Below are 17,004 nucleotides of genomic sequence, written 5' to 3'. Positions count from 1 at the left end.
TAACGCTATCATTGATTTAATTGCTTTGAAAATGTTTATAGTGATCGTGTGCTAAAGGTACAGGCATGCTAACAAAGTAAAATGCTAGTAATGTTGGTGGTCCTTAATTAAAAATGGAAGGACTACAAAAACTATGTAAAAAGCGATACAAAAGAAAATGTTACTAATTTTAACGGTTTCCTCGGGCTTGATCTGATGTCACAGCGAGGGCTGCAACGAAAGAGATTCTGTGCTAATTTGCTCACGTGATGCATCACGATAAAATTCCTTATTACTGAGACTTTGGTCAATGATTATCAATGTAAGGGTTCATATCAATTCAGGTAGAAGTGTTAATATGCGTTCTCATTACACCAGAATCTCGGCTAATGGAGAAAATACAAGTCTTCAGAAGGAGAAAACGACTTACTTCACAACATGTCAATAGTATGATACATAAAGCAGAGAAGAAACAAGCGAACGCCATTTTGTACTTGTACTTATACTGAGACCACGTCTTATCTTTCAGATGAAATATATAAATATCACGATTTTATTGTTCTTGATGGAGGACAGGAACTATCGGGTCAAGTAAATTTTAGTTATCTTATTATTTCCATAAAGTATAATTGAAAACGAGATGTGGATTGGAAAAAAAACAACAACAACAAACAGCAAAAAACAGTATCCATGACTTGAGAAGCTTGTCGAGTCACGAGGAGCCATCTGGTCTAGGATAGCGTAATGGCGGACGGGTTTTTGAACACTAATTTTTCACTTGGCATGGACACAGAGGTCTAAATTAAAGCTGTTTTCTGTTTAAATTTCAAGCTTGATGTATTTTTGACATTTTTGGTAGACATAATGGGAGAAGAGGTTGTATTTGGTGAATTGAATCTCAATAGTACTTCCAAACAGCAGATGATTCAAGTTCTATGTGATTTTACAGTAAGCAGATGTGAAAAGAGAAATATCTGTTAGTATTAGCTCTTTAAAAATGTCAGTTTTATATAGAATATATAGGAAATACTATTTATTGTAGTGTGACCTCTTACTTACTTGTACTTTGATGCAAGACTTTGTGACAATTGAATGGGTGCAAATGGACCAAACAGAACAGAACAGACGTTCATTCCAGACTTATTCATAGTAAATAGGCTTGTCTACACACAATATCAGTAGTAATCATAAATGGAAACGAGAGGGGATATGGATATGATTTGACTGTCCATGTAACTCTGTGTCCAAACACTGTTCACACACTGTTATCCTTAACTAATATGTATCAGCTGATCAGCATCATTGCATGACTTTTGCAAACAACTGTAGTGCAATTTCGCCTACTTTATCTCAGGTGCATTTATGGATTATTTCTCTAAAAGTGACAGTTGTTGTTTGTTTGTTGTATCTTACCGAGGTCTTGCTATGGCACTGAAAATATTTGGTTGGTAACCTCTGATAACGAATGTTCAACAATACATCCGTGGTATGATTAGCCGAGTTAATGTATGAGAACAGATGTATGTCTATATCATTTCGTGTAAGGACTATTGAAACACCAATGGCGTTTTATTTATTTATCAAAATTATTACTTTTACAAACTGTCAACGTTCATGGTATTATTTGAGAAGTTTTAGTGCTTCATAAGTTCGGGGCAGTGGTTATTTATATAAATTGATTTTATTTATTAAACATCAGCTCCTCGTACCTGGAGCAACTGATACGGGGCGTATTAGACCTTCCTGCTCAATCTAACGGAATCATTTTACAGTTCAACTGGAAAAGTTATTTCCCTTCACGTTCAGAAAGTGACATTTGGATTACTTCCCTTTAATTCAGAAACGCCATTTACAAGTAGGTAGGGCGAAGGAGATGAATGTCAAAGTAAAAAAGTAAAGACATTTTAATGAAGTTTTACATCTACATCTACATCGGTACAACCAACAATCGATTTCCGATTATGACTGGTCGGCGCTGTCAGAGAAACAGTTGTTAAAGAAATTTATATTACAGTATTTAAAGTAAAAGATAAAAGGACAGTACAGTTTGGTACCCAATAACGGATCACTTACGAGTTTTTTAGCGATAATTTATTTCATCTCACAAAACCTGTTTATCAACTGGTCTTCAAATGTGCAATATTATCCCGTTTATAAAACAAAATAAAAAAAAGATTTTAAAAGATTTCATTACAGGGTGGAAGTGTTGATTTGTAAGTGATCGGTATTTTCTCCAATAGCGAATCATATTCACCAATACCGGATCATGTGCCAATGTAGAGTGGGAGTCATCTTATAACCATAAAAATAAAAGAAATCAACTGTTTTTCATTCTTTAATAAACAATCTAGACATATGAAGAATCATACTTAAAAAAATCATGTATCACTGTTTTTAATAACAAGAAAATGGAAATAACCTTTAAGAAACCATTTTTAGTCTAACCAATACTGTAACCTTTTCCATTTTTTCCAGTTCCATTACACCACCTGCTTTGAATATTTTAAGCAACTGACCGAGTTTGGCAAATTAATAATCAATATATCTACTTTTTTGAAAATGTAGTTACATGGCAACACAGCACCACCAACTTTCTTACCAGGAGCCGGCGAGTCTTCTGCACCAGTTAACCGCTAATGGCAACTTCACTACAATTTGCTTTGATAGCTACAACAACTTTGTAAGAGCAAATTATAAGTCATTACTTAGTAATACTGGTCTGGAATGGTTTACCTCTTAGTTGATTTAGGTATTAGGTCACCTTCTTTCGTTGAAAAGAAACCCGAGAGTCATCTGCAAATTTTCACTGTCAAAGTGAGGGTTGGTTTCTGTGTTGAGCAAATGCTTGGTCAAGCGGTTCATTGACCTTGATTATGAAGACGCAACAAAAATAAATCAACAGTTTGTATTCATAATTGTAAAACATTAATATTCATGACCACAAAGGTTCATTACCTTTGATAAACTTTTAAAAAAAATACAGAAACAATTATCAAAAGTGATCCGCTATTGGGGAAGATCCGCTATTGTCGACCGAACTGTATGCTACAGTTAAAATAGGACAGAATGGAAGAATTACATAGTGACCGCCGCCAGCCTCTCTGTAAAGATACTGAGGCTGGGGCTAGCTTTGACTGATGTGGGGAGGGAGTTCCAGTGACGGATGGTTCTAGGGAAATAAGAGTTAGCAAAGTATTGAGTGCTGGAATAAGGGATGGGATATAAATACAGGTTTCATATAATAATGTTATAGAATTAAATACAAATCAATAAAGTTTAGACAGCTGGTAACAACTGCAGAAGGTTAATAATATAGTCTTAAGTTAAGCCAGGGGAGGGGGCAAGTTACAGATTAAAATGGGAGGGAATGGGGGTTATTTGGAGGGACCAGATGGGGAGGGGGAATTTTTGAGATAACCGGGGTGCGGAGGAGAGGGTGGTGGGTTGGGGTGGGGGGGGGTGGGGGTAAAATGTTTTAGGAAAAGGGGTAGTCTAACTAAAGGGAAAGGGGGTAATTTTCTGCTAGAAAACTGCGTGTCGGGCTGGATATTTTCTGGAATAGCCCAGTACATTGTAGCCTAGCTTCAGAGATGTTTATATGCTGTTATGGATCTCTGATGCTAGTCAAAACAATACGACGTTTCGGGACAGCGTGATAACTTTTGACTGTTGCTGACAGAGGGATGACAACTATAAAATATCAGAGCATAAAATAAGTCATCCAAATTAAATCAAATGCGTAAGGCTAATGCAAGATATAAAACACCCTACATGGCTGTAGGGAAAACAGTATTTCATCTGCTGCATGACATCTGGTTTCTTCTATGAAGTCCAGCATAATTTCTATCATAGTGTTTTAACCTTTAGCCTGCTGGTGGCAAGTGATTCTGCCTTTATAGACCAGCGCAGACCAAGATCAGCCTGCTATTCAGTCAATAATTTATTTTAGTGAGCATCCCTTCAAATAATAAATGGTACTGCTCAAATTGAATGATGGACAAGTCCATTTTAGAAATTTAGCAGGGTAAAGGTTAAAGGGAATGTTAAAATGAAAATAAACAACGCCTTCTTGCGGTTTATTGTCTGATTTAACACAAAACATTATTCAGATGCTTGAATAGTTAACCAATTTAACCACTCAGGCTACGGCCCTTGCCGTTCAATTCTTGAGGAACTAAACTCTGATCTGTGTTGAATCTGACAACTAAGACCTTGATTATTTCATAAGTATATTTGGCAAAATTTTGAGGATGATTTTTCCCTTTATTCCAGCTTTTGAAGCTGCTTGCCAATTGTTGCCATGGAAACAGACTATGATGTTGTGATAATAGGTGGTGGTGTATGTGGCTGTTCTGTGGTGTTCGAACTCAGTCGTAGAGGTTATAGGTGTCTTCTGCTGGAGAAAAATGACACAATTGTAGCAGAAGCCAGTGCTGGTAACAGGTAAACTAAGAATATTCTTCTTTATGGAAAATTTCAAGATTTTATTTTCAGCCAGGTTCATCTAAGTGCATGTGATGCAGCATCAGGCTGAAATTTTGTGACTTCCGGTATTTAAAATGTGTGCATGTATTTTTATAACTAATAAAAAGCTTATTAAGAATGAAAAGGAACAATTTGAAACATATCGAATGTTAATGTATCCAATCCACAAGTAGGTAACATTTCGATGCCTGGTGACCCCATGCTTTTTTGGTATCATGAAAGAGGTATGTCTGCTGAACAAGAATTTGCAAATAAAATAACCATTAACAATATGCACAAATCACTACAGTCATTTTTTTTTTTTGACTGTGAAATGATAAATCTTACACTGTAGTAAGTGGATATCTGTTTACTATAAAGTAAAAAAAAAAAATTCTATAGATCTAACATATTTTTGTCATGTAATATATATTTTCTTTTTTCAGTAGACAATACACGTTAAAGTGATACCAAAATTATATGAGGTTACCAGGCATCAATATATGATATACAATGTATTTTAATAGCACTTTTATATACTGGTAGAACATGCTTATTTGTGGATCAGATACCTTAAAAAGTGTTTCTACTTCAGTTGATTTTTACCAATTAATTTCAATATATTTTCAGTGGAATGTTACATACTGGGTTTGATGCATTAGAGAAAAGTATTGAGCTGGACTGTATCAGGCGGTGTCAGTCTAAAATATTTGAACTGACAGAAAAACTTGGGGTACCAGTCAGAAAAATTGGTGCTACTATGGTAGCATGGAATGAACAGCAGGTATACATCTAGAACCAGTAAGTATAAATATTACACTGCCGACTGGCTGGAGAAAGAGAGATAACTGTTGTAAAATGTAGTGTTTTTAAGAAGAGAAGTTGTCTGTAAAAGTTATTGGGAATAAAGTTTTTGTTCAGTTTTATTAATTTGTACAGAGGTCAGGATTATCCAGTTCTTTAATAAAATTAAAATGTATATGAAGTACAACTTCACCCACATCTTCCATTCATGGTGAATATGACATGGTAGAAAACTTGAAACTAGTATTAAACTAAGTGAAAAGCGTTTTATCGTAAAAAACTCAAAACTAGTGTTAAACTGTGTGAAAGTGTTATCATCTAATTTCAGAGATATTAATTAGCAAAGTGTAGGACACCCAGTAATGCAAAGGAAATTGGTAAAGTGGAGCTATCTTCATAGATTTTATCAAAACATTTCAGCTGGCAAGGTTTCCAGACATTGTATCCAAATGTTCTGCGGCAGGCTTTGATGATGTACGTCAATTAAGTGTTTCCCAGCTCCAGCAGCGAGAGCCATATCTCAGCAACAAGGGGCTCGGTGCCCTCTGGATACCTAGTGAGGCAGTCACAGATCCCTGGCTACTTCCTGTTCTTCTGGCTCATGATGCTAGAAAGAAAGGCGCTCAGGTATGCTTTATACCTAAATATCTTAGCTTGAGCTATCACTGATGGGGATTCATACCCACCCAAAGGCCTGTTTGAAATGTCATTTGACCGAAAGATCTCCTTTGAATGCAACGCATTAAATTCTCTTCAGTGGAGTTCAATGTAATATTAAAAACCTGAAAAAGAGTACAAAAGGTAGATAATTTTGAGATAACAGTTTGCCTTTGCACATTCTATTAAGCTGCTTTTTTTTCACAGCTTGGGATAGACATACTAGATATAGCATTTTTGTCTTTTGTCTTAAATGTACCCAAAATACCACAAAAAAGTATTATTAATTAATAATCCTTGTGTTTGGCAGAGTAACAGTGATGATTAAAGTCTTATTATGATTCTAAGGCTTGTTTTTATAAAATATTTTGACCTGTCAACAACAATATATTTTTTCATAAAGATATTTACAGTTTATCAAGTTTCGCATTATAACCTTTGTTAAGTGTATGTCATATAGTACTGTTTATACACACAAACATGCTAATTTTATGTTTACATAGACACTATGAAGAAATTGTTTATATTTTCAGATATGAAGTTGAGTCTTATATGTCTTTAAAAAGTTGATACTGTGATCATACAGATACGTTTAAAAGGGCTTTGGTATTTACTTTATAGCCAGATTTACTTTGGACCATTTCAGATCTTTGGTCAAATGTTAAAAATTCTCATTTGAAATTTTGAGTTGAGAAGAATGTTAGAAAAAGTTGTTGTGAATGATGCAGTAAGATATCCCTTACAGGCCATGTTTGATCATTGTTTTAGATAATTACAAAAGCGAGGGTAGAGTCCTGTCAGTGGAATGGCTCTGTATGGGAAATACTCTCCACACATGGAGGATATCGTGCCAAGTGTGTGGTCAACTGTGCTGGATTATATGGTGATATAATTGATCGGCTGGCTGGAAAATCTCAGTTCAGGTACATGTACATATTTTTGGATTATATGGTGATATAGTTAATAGACTAACCTCGGGTACAAATCTTCAGATAAAAATTATGGTGATATAGTTGATTGGCTGGCCTCTGGTACAAATCTTTGGATTATAATATGGTGATATAGTTGATTGGCTGGCCTCCGGTACAAATCTTTGGATTATAATATGGTGATATAGTTGATTGGCTGACCTCCGGTACAAATCTTTGGATTATAATATGGTGATATAGTTGATTGGCTGGCCTCCGGTACAAATCTTTGGATTATAATATGGTGATATAGTTGATTGGCTGGCCTCCGGTACAAATCTTTGGATTATAATATGGTGATATAGTTGATTGGCTGGCCTCCGGTACAAATCTTTGGACTATAATATGGTGATATAGTTGATTGGCTGGATATAGTTGATTGGTTGGTGTCACATACAAATATTTGGATTATAATATGGTGATATAATTGATTAGCTAGCCTTGGGTACAAAACTTTGATTATAATATGGTGATGTAGTTGAATGGCTTGTGTCAGGTACAAATCTTTGTGGATTATAATACGGTGATACAGATACTGGTGGTGTCATCTTAGTTAAAGTATAAAGTTTTTCCTCAAACAATACAAGTACTGTAGTAAACAATTAATTTAAATATCAGTGTTGATACTATATCAGGTGTTTTTACCATTTGTTGTTTTCTCATGTTGTTGACCTATTCAACTTGTCACAGGAACAAAGGAGTGTCATAGAATATGTTGTTCACAGTGTATGAATGAAAGTGATATTATTATCTTATTTTTGAGACATATTCAACAACTTTTGGTGTTAATGTTATTTCAGTATAAGGCCAAGGAAAGGTCAGTATACAATATACAGTCAGTCAGCACGCCCCCTGATAAATTCAAGTATTGTACCAGTACCAACCAGTATCGGAAAAGGAGTTATTGTCTTTAAATCAGGTCAGAATTTTATCATTTGTCCTTTAGACTCTTGGAAGAAAAGAGTGGCGGATTATTCCTACTCCACCATATCCAGCTACTTCAGCCCTTATCATGCTTGACACGGTTGATTCTTCCTTTGTGACCAGTGTAGATCATGCATGATCAGCCTGCACATCTGTGCAGTCTGATCATGATCTGCACTGTTCGCCATTCAGTCAGTATATTTTTAGTAATTACCCCTTTTAACAGTTAATGGTGCTGTCCAAATTGAAAGATGGACAAAATCATTATACAAATTTAGCTGGGTAAGGGTTAACAAACCTTTGCTGCCTAGATCTGAATTATAGCCATTGAAATAACTATTTTTTGTCAAATTTATTAAGAGATTTTCTCTTTACCTTGTTTTCATTTGTAGAAGTTTGTCAGTCATTTGTTTGGAAGAAATCAAAACTGATACGAAATGTATGGATAATAGAATCCTTTGGAAGCATTGAATGGCAACCAAACAAAATTAAAAGCAGACTGTTTGATTCTGTTCGTTAAACGTAATGAAAAGTGTATCACCCCTCATGCTCCATAGCACTGGCTTAAGCGGAATTCTGTTACACAGATACTGAATGGACTCGATGATCCCAAAGGACTAGAAAATATAACAGCACTTAATCTAACGGAGAGGCTGTTTGGGTATCATAATATATAAAATGTTCATACTGTGAAATCATTTAATTTCATAGGTATGACAATTTAAACTAGAAAATGCTTTTGTAAAAAAGCACATGTCTCCCCAAATGCAAAGTCCTATAGGCAAGAAGTCAATAGGGGTCAGGAGCGAAAGTCAAAGAGACACTGATGGTTGGCTGCAATAGGGATCATCTACTTGGCATGTCCAGTCATCCCGCTAAATTTCAACACTCTGGGCCTAGTGGTTCTCAAGTCACTGTTCAGGCTCCTGTGACCTTGACCTTTGATCAAGTGACCTCAAAATAAATAGGGGTCATCTACTCTGAATGTCCAATCATCCTATTAAGTTTCAACATTGTAGGTCAAGTGGTTCTCAAGTTATTTCCAAAAAATGATTTTACATGAACAGACCACTGTGACCTTGACCTTTAATTGACTGACTCCAAAATCAATAGGGGTCGTCTACTCTGCATGTTCAATCATCCTATGAAGTTTCAACATTCTGGGTCAAGTGGTTCTCAAGTTATTGATCGGAACTGGTTATCAATGTTAAGGCCCCTGTGACCTTGACCTTTAATGGAGTGACCCCAAAAACAATAGGGGTCATTTACTCTGTATGAACAATCATCCTATGAAGTTTCAACATTCTGGGTTGAGAAGTTCTCAAGTTACTGATTCAAATGGTTTTCCATGTTCAGGCCCCTGTGGCCTTGACCTTTAATAGAGTGACCCCAAAATCGTTAGGGGTCATCTACTCTGTATGACCAATCATCCTATGAAGTTTCATCATTCTGGGTCAAGTGGTTTTCAAGTTACTGACCGGAAATGGTTTTCAATGTTCAGGCCCCTGTGGCCTTGACCTTTCACAGAGTGACCCCAAAATCGTTAGGGGTTATCTACTCTGCGTGACCAACCCTATTAAGTTTCAATATTCTCGGTCAAGTGGTTCTCAAGTTACTGACCGGAAATGGTTTTCCATGTTCAGGCCCCTGTGACCTTGACCTTGGATGGAGTAACCCCAAAATCATAAGGGGTCATCTACTCTTCATGACCAATCATCCTATGAAGTTTCAACATTCTGGGTCAAGTGGTTCTCTAGTTATTGATCGGAAATGGTGTTCAATGTTCAGGCCCCTGTAACCTTGACCTTTGACGGAGTGACCCCAAAATCAATAGGGGTCATCTACTCTTCATGACATATAATCCTATGAAGTTTCAACATTCTCGGTCAAGTGGTTCTCTAGTTACTGATCGGAAATGGTTTTCAATGTTCAGGCCCCTGTGACCTTGACCTTTGATGGAGTGACCCCAAAATCAATAGGGGTCATCTACTCTTCATGACCAATCATCCTATGAAGTTTCAATATTCTGGGTCAAGTGGTTCTCTAGTTACTGATCGGAAATGGTTTTCAATGTTCAGGCCCCTGTGACCTTGACCTTTGACAGAGTGACCCCAAAAACAATAGGGGTCGTCTACTCCAGCAGCCCTACAACCCTATAAAGTTTGAAGGTTCTAGGTCAAATGGTTCTTCAGTTATTGCTCGGAAATGAAGTGTGACGTACGGACGGACGGACAGGGCAAAAACAATATGTCTCCTGGGGGAGACATAATTAACCTTTAGCCTGCTGGCGGCAAGTGATTCTGCTTTTGCGACCAGTGCAGACCAAGATCAGCCTGCACATCCATGCAGTCTGATCATGGTCTGCACTGTTCACTATTCAGTCAGTAAATTTTCAGTGAACACCCCTTCAAATAATAAGTGGTACTGCCCAAATTGAATGATGGAACTGTCCATTTTCGTAATTTAGCAGGGTAAGGGTTTATGGAAATGGCAATTTTATGAGACTATGAATTCACAAATTTCAAGTTTTAAAAAGATGTAAATTTTATATGTTTACCGGTATTAGGGTTTCATGCAAAATCCACACAAATTTGTCTACTACAAATATAAATGATTTCACAGTAAAAACCTTATCTGGTAGTTTTGGAAGGTTGCAGCCATATATAGAAATATGTTTTAGCACATTAAAGTAGGGAATATTTCAATTATGTACCAACAGCATGTCATAAAAAATTATTAAAAACCTGTAATTGTAAAAGGTCTCTTATTTAACACAAGTTGTTGCTGAAAGTTCTCATCTTAAATGGATGGAACAATAAAAAGGTCTTAATCACCAAGCCCATAGGCATTGAATCCCGATTAGTACTACAGTTGGCTGCTAACGACTACACCACTTTCTCCCTTATGTAAAATGTATTTTCAGTGTATGATAATGTAGTTGTTGGCCCAACAGCCGAGAATGTTGACAGCAGACAAAGAGCAACTATAGATGGTGATATCTGCAGGCGGCTTCATTCTGTTGCTAGGGATACTGTGCCTTTGCTCAACAAGCACAATGTGGTGGGTCACTACACGGGTGTGAGACCTGCTACACAGTTTAAGGACTATATCATCAATGCTGATCACGAAAGGTATTTATGAATTATCACAATAATAAGAAAGTTTAGTTAACATTTCAGTACAGTACAGTCTAACTCAAAAACAATGCAAACTCAGTTACAACGAAATCTTGGAGATAATCCCTGATTTTTGTTCTATATAAAATTTAATCGATATACCAAACTAGGTTATAGCAAAACCTTTGTTATGTAGAACACTTTCAGGTTCCCAAATGGCAAAAAAAGATGTTAACTGATTGGATATCGCAAACACTATTTTTCACAAATTCTATTATTTGTTTCCACCAATTAAACTAGTTTTCTAAGATAATATTTAAGAAAGTTGTGTCCATTTTAGATATTTATGAAGTATTTTCTGTAAGAGCTATAAACTACTGGTACTGATGATAAACCCGAACAGAAAATGAGGTTTTTTACCTGTAACTTTTTTGTTTCTGCAAATTGTAATCAACGGTCGGTATCAAAATAAAGCTTAACCTTTGATGAAAACTTTACATAATTCAAAGTTATATTTAGTAACCAAACTCACATGAAGTGAGGCCCTGAAAGAGGTATGTAAAAAGGGGACTGTATGAACGTTGACTGATGATAAATTCGAACACTTTGTCATTTACAAAATTTTCTTGGTATTATTATATTGAAACTTTCCCCAAAAAGCTGCAACAGTCATTCCTGATTAAGTAATGAAAAGTTACCAAATGTCAGGCCTTCATGTTTCGATAGTGAGCATGCGCAAAAAACACCCTCTTCCCCAGTAATTTTGGATAAATATTTTTTATACAAATTTATGCAAGTTATTTATTTATACAGAATATTTACCAATTTTGTTTTTGTTTACACCAGTTGGTGTTGTAAGTGGAAACTATTAGATGATGTGTTCAATTTTATAAATAACCGGTTGCAATCGAATATTTCCAAGGTGGTCGACTTTATCATCTGTTCGGGTTTATCATCAGTACCAGTAAGCATAATTATGTCGATTAGTAATACACAAGAACACGTCTTTCTAAAGATGAAAGAAATACATGATGTTACATAAAAGACAAGACTATCCAACATTAGATCCAAATAAGACCGCATAAATACATTTAGGACAAACAACTCTTCTGCAAGATAAATTGTCCTAGTTGGTATATTTGAAGAAATAAATTATCAATGAATTGTTTATGTTGGCTAATGTTAAGACAAGGCCTTGATTGTTTTAATCGTAACATTTTTAATTGTAACATACTTATACATATACTGATCTACATTCTGTTGTTATGAACATGTCGATTGTTACACAGCGAAATTTGGCATCACTGATCTCACCAGTCTGAGCACCAAACCCTGTTCAGTAAACAAACGAGAGCTTGAGGTCGCAAAGGGAAAAATAAATGCTCGAGTTTGCAGGATTTTATGCGATTCAAACACAGGAAAACTTGTTTGATAAGGCTATAATGATAACTGGACAAGTTAGTCTGTCACTTCTGCATATTTCTTTTCTGCAAAAAGTAACATTTAATTGCCATTTCTCTTAGCAGATCAGATGTTAAACTTACGTTTTATCTGACACTGAATGTGCTGACATGTTTTATGCAGGAACTGGATAACAGTTGGTGGAATAAGATCAACTGGTCTGTCAGCTTGCCTCGGTATCTCGGAGATAGTAAGGGAACTGGTTGAAACAAGGATAGGACTGGAACCGTCACGAGGAGCTTGTCTTACAGTCTCCACACCGAGTGTCACATTCACAAAGTATGGAAGTGCCTTTATAGATGGACAAGAATATTGTGTGAAACATCCGCTTACATTTGTTGGAAAAACAAACTCATTTTCTAAAATGTAAAACTGCCATTATGTTATGATACTGAAGAATAAATGAGCTGCACCATGAGAAAACCAACTTAGTAGGTTTGCGATCAGCATGGATCCAGACCAGCCTGCGTGTCCGCACAGTCTGGTCAGGATTCATGCTGTTTGCTTTCAAAGCCTATTGCAATTGGAGAAACTGTTAGTGAACAGCATGGATCCTGAACAGACTGGGCAGATGTGCAGGCTGGTCTGGATCCATGCTGGTCGCAAATGTACTATGTAGGTTTTCTCATGGCACGGCTCAAATTATCACAGTCTAACATTAGTCTCATATTAGCCTTCCTTCAAGTGCGGGAGGTCATGGCTTTGATCCCTGGCCGCGTCATACCAAAGACATGAAAAATGGTACTAGTAACGACCTCGCTTGGTGCTCAGCATTAAGAGGGTAGTGCTAGGACTGGTCAGCCCGGTGTCAGTATAATGTGACTGGGTGGAGTATCATGTCGCGCGTCTACGGTGTGATATTCCAGTGAGGCAGCACTATAAAGTTAGGCATTGTGCTCACTGCTACAAGAAGACACCGTCGTTTATACGACTGAAAAATTGTTGAAAGAGACGTTAAACCTGAAAACACACATATTAGCCTTCCAGGTCGTGTTTATCGTGACGAGTTATAATCTGATATTTAACAGTTGCTATCCTTGTAATTAAAGCAAACAGTGAAAAAATATCATTCTGACGTAAATATCCTATTATATGAGCTCAAGTTACATGTAAATATCAGTTTCAGAATATCTTGAGTACTTGTAGGGTATGTAATCGTGAAAAAATTTCATAGAGATGTCTTCAAAGCTTTATGGGCAGGAAAATAGATTTCATTTTCACAGTGGAAACATAGAAACATGTTTTTTTTTCTCTAGGTTTCTGTTTTTGAACAAAATTTGATATATTTGCTAGTGGGAGAAAATGCCATGATTGTATATCTGTTAATTACTGAAGCTCGGGCACTTCTAAGATTAAAATTGACTTACTAAGGTCCTTTGAAATTTTATGCTACAGGTGTTGTAACACATAGAAAAAGGTTTAATTTTCAAGGCTGCCAAACTGTGCGATATAGAGAAGAGCACCTTTAACTAACTTACTGTTTTGCCATAAATTAAAATTTTTCATCAAATATCTAAGAATTTTAAAATTGATTTTTTTTGGCCCTTTGAAATTTTAAGTTAGTACATGTAGGAAAAATGAAATTCAATTTGAAATATGAACATGAGCTGTCACTATTGGTGACAAATACCCCCAAAGCATACCCAAGAATGCTATGGTTGTCTGCGCAAAAAAAATCACACATCATTTCATGACCTTGACCTTGACCCGGATCATAAGCGTGACACACCTCAGTATGGTTAACATTTGTCTCAAATTATTTTCAAATCCCTTGATAAATGGCAGTTATGGACCAGACAAGAAACACCTTTGACTTCTTAGTGTGACCTTGACCTTGGAGCTAGGGGTCTTGTCTTGCGCCTGACACATCATCTCAATATAGGGAACATTTACGCCAAGTAATTTTAAAATCCCTTCATCACCGGCAGAGTTATAGACCAGACACAAAACAGACCCTGTTAACATTTAACTTCTAAGTCTGACCTTGACCTTGGAGCTAGGGGTCTGGGTCTTGCCCATGACAGTTAATCTTATAATGGTAAACACTTATGCCAAGTTTAAAATCCCTTCATGGATGGCAGAGTTATGGGCTGGACACGAAACAGACCCTATTAACCTTTGACCTCTAAGTGTGTCCTTGACCTTGGAGCTAGGGGTCTGGATCTTGTGCATGACACGTCGTCTCATTATGGTGAACATTTATGCAGTTATTTCAAAATCCCTTTATGGATTGCAGAGTTACAGCCTGGACAAGAATTTACACAGACGCACGCACGCCCGGACTCACGCATGCACGGACAGAGAGTGCGATTTTTTAGGCCACCTTTGGGGGCATAAAAATACTTAAATATTCTATGTGCAATTAATTTTCCATGTTCCTGTGTTCTATTAGTTTTCAACACAAGGAAATTTAGATAAAGTTTTAATACATTTTCTCATTCTTTTTGTAATTACTTGATGGATTTGCTTCTAACTTAAACAAATTATTCAACATCATCACCAACATCATATGGCACGAGGGCCATAACTCTAATATTTTCCTGATATATGACCCCTTTTCACTTAGAATTCAGGGTTAAAATTTTGATGCAATGTTACTCTATCTGACCGTTATTTAACGCAGTGGATTTGATTCAAAACTTAAAATAGTTGTTCCTCATCATATCCAGCTACATATTACTTGAGGGCCATAACTCCTGCACCAATATTTCATGAATTATGTCCCATTTTTACTTAGAATTTTTTATTCATTTTGATGCATTTTCACCATGTTTTTGTTATTGATTCAGACTTATAATAATTATTCCACATCTTCATCAGTATACTCTGGCACAAATATTTCATGAATTGTGCCCCATTTTCACATAGGATTTCAGGTTAAAGTTTTGATTCACTTTCACTTTGTCTCCTTTACTACTGAATGAATTTGATTCAAACCTAAAATAGTTGTTCCTCATCATCACCTACTATCTCTGTTATTACTTAATATATTTGAGCCGCGCCATGAGAAAACCAACATAGTGGCTTTGCGATCAGCATGGATCCAGACCAGCCTGCGCATCCGCGCAGTCTGGTCAGGATCCATGCTGTTCGCTAACAGTTTCTCTAATTGCAATAGGCTTTGAAAGCACACAGCATTGATCCTGACCAGACTGTGCACAAATGCATGTTGGTTTTCTCATGGCACAGCTCATTTGACTTGGACTTTATTTCAAACTTTATCATCCATATCAGAGTTATTAATCACTCTAGTGACAGCTCCAGTTTCCTCAGGTGTGCCCTATTTCACTACCGAGCATTGAAGTACTCGAGCGAGCTGTCTCAGTGGACAGCTGTTGTTGTCATAGTGATTGCCTCTTTAAGAATTTTATGCTTTGGCCATTGACACGTGTTTTTTTTAGATATTGATAATAACTGCGGTTGTCTCTGCTACCTCAACATAACAGTGTAAGGTTTCTTATACAGAGGTCATTAATCTCATTTCTGCCAGCTTGTCAAAACAGTGTCAGGTTTTCATTGCAGATGTCATAAGTCTGATCTCCCATGCAAATATTCTGAAGATGATTTGATTATAGACAGTCAAATCTTATTCCTTCTCCAACCAAGTTTCAAGTTCTAACAATCAATCCATGATCATTCATTCCTTATTTTGAAATTTCGAATTATTATTTATTCAGAAATGGATTAATAATTAGAATGATAAAATGATTTTGTGATGTTTTTCTTTTTTTATGTATGATCAACAAGCACAATAAAGACTGTTGCATAAGTTTCATATATCTTCTTTTTAAGATGCTCCCACTCTTGTGCTAACTTGAAAATATATGAGCCGTGCCATGGGAAAACCAACATAGTGGCTTTGCAACCAGCATGGATCCAGACCAGCCTGCGCATCCGGGCAGTCTGGTCAGGATCCATGCTGTCCGCTGACGGTTTCTCTAATTACAATAGGCTTTGAAAGCGAACAGCATGGTTCCTGACCAGACTGCGCGGATGCGCAGGCTGGTCTGGATCCATGCTGGTCGCAAAGCCACTATGTTGGTTTTCCCATGGCACGGCTCATATGTTAAAATCACAAACTTCTTTTCAACCAAGGTTACAATCAAATGTGTTCTATGCAAGGCATACTATGCTTTCTGACTGACGGACATCTCAACTGTTTAAAAAATATTAGTTTAGTTGTCTGTTAGTGTTTACACATATTTATTTAATCTTCTTGGCGTTCACATATTTATTTAATGATATCATCAAGATAAGTGTCTATATGAGAAAGAATTGTCCATAAATCTGTTGCTATGGATACAACAATGCTATCTGATGCCGTACTTCGACATTTCAGCAAAATGTGGTAGCAAGGTGGTAGAAATATTGTGTAGCACCATTCGCTCAAATCTGAAAACAAAATAATGCCTTGCTTTAACTTTATTAAACTTAAAAAGTACATTCCAATATAGCATCAAAAACCATTTAAAAAACTTTAATCATTCATGACCATTTTGCCTTTAAAGCAGTACAAGGTATTTCTGAATAAAAATGGCGTTGCTGCTAATACTTGTAGTGTTAACTTAATCTAACATTCCTACTTCACATCATAAACAGAAAGTATTTATTCACCCTGAGGTTTTCTGTTT

General features: G+C 36.4%; 2 protein-coding genes across 5 annotated transcripts in view; one reads left to right on the top strand and one right to left on the bottom strand.

Annotated features, from left to right (window-relative positions):
- The first annotated feature begins 529 nt into the window (after positions 1-529).
- Positions 530-16,148, top strand: LOC123565743 (glycerol 3-phosphate dehydrogenase-like). Of its 4 annotated transcripts, none has more exons than XM_045359537.2 (8): positions 530-570; positions 4,252-4,422; positions 5,074-5,227; positions 5,668-5,874; positions 6,673-6,827; positions 7,673-7,791; positions 10,720-10,927; positions 12,497-16,148. In XM_045359537.2, exons 2-8 carry the CDS (start codon positions 4,280-4,282, stop codon positions 12,741-12,743), a joined length of 1,233 nt encoding a protein of 410 aa, XP_045215472.2. In that variant the 5' UTR covers positions 530-570; positions 4,252-4,279; the 3' UTR covers positions 12,744-16,148. The 4 variants fall into 4 exon arrangements, with proteins under 4 accessions (XP_045215472.2, XP_053405924.1, XP_053405925.1 ...); XM_053549949.1 differs by lacking the exon at positions 530-570 and adding an exon at positions 1,739-1,834; XM_053549950.1 differs by lacking the exon at positions 530-570 and adding an exon at positions 1,822-1,872.
- A 45-nt stretch (positions 16,149-16,193) lies between these two features.
- LOC123566369 (AP-5 complex subunit beta-1-like) overlaps positions 16,194-17,004 on the bottom strand; it is a 71,607-nt gene continuing 70,796 nt past the window's right edge. The window contains exon 25 of the mRNA XM_053549947.1: positions 16,194-16,765. Within this exon, the coding sequence (XP_053405922.1) occupies positions 16,605-16,765 (161 nt within the window). The 3' untranslated portion in view covers positions 16,194-16,604. The remainder of the gene's footprint in view (positions 16,766-17,004) is intronic.

This window comes from Mercenaria mercenaria, chromosome 8 (genome assembly GCF_021730395.1).
Source record: "Mercenaria mercenaria strain notata chromosome 8, MADL_Memer_1, whole genome shotgun sequence".
Taxonomy (NCBI): Eukaryota; Metazoa; Mollusca; class Bivalvia; order Venerida; family Veneridae; genus Mercenaria; species Mercenaria mercenaria.
This window is presented reverse-complemented; position numbering and strand designations above follow the sequence as displayed.

Excerpts from the sequence above, each read along its gene's own strand:
- LOC123565743 (XM_045359537.2), top strand. The coding sequence starts at position 4,280 with ATGGAAACAGACTATGATGTTGTGATAATAGGTGGTGGTGTATGTGGC. Across the intron at positions 4,423-5,073 it reads GAAGCCAGTGCTGGTAACAG|TGGAATGTTACATACTGGGT; the intron begins GTAAACTAAGAA and ends ATATATTTTCAG. Across the intron at positions 6,828-7,672 it reads GCTGGAAAATCTCAGTTCAG|TATAAGGCCAAGGAAAGGTC; the intron begins GTACATGTACAT and ends ATGTTATTTCAG.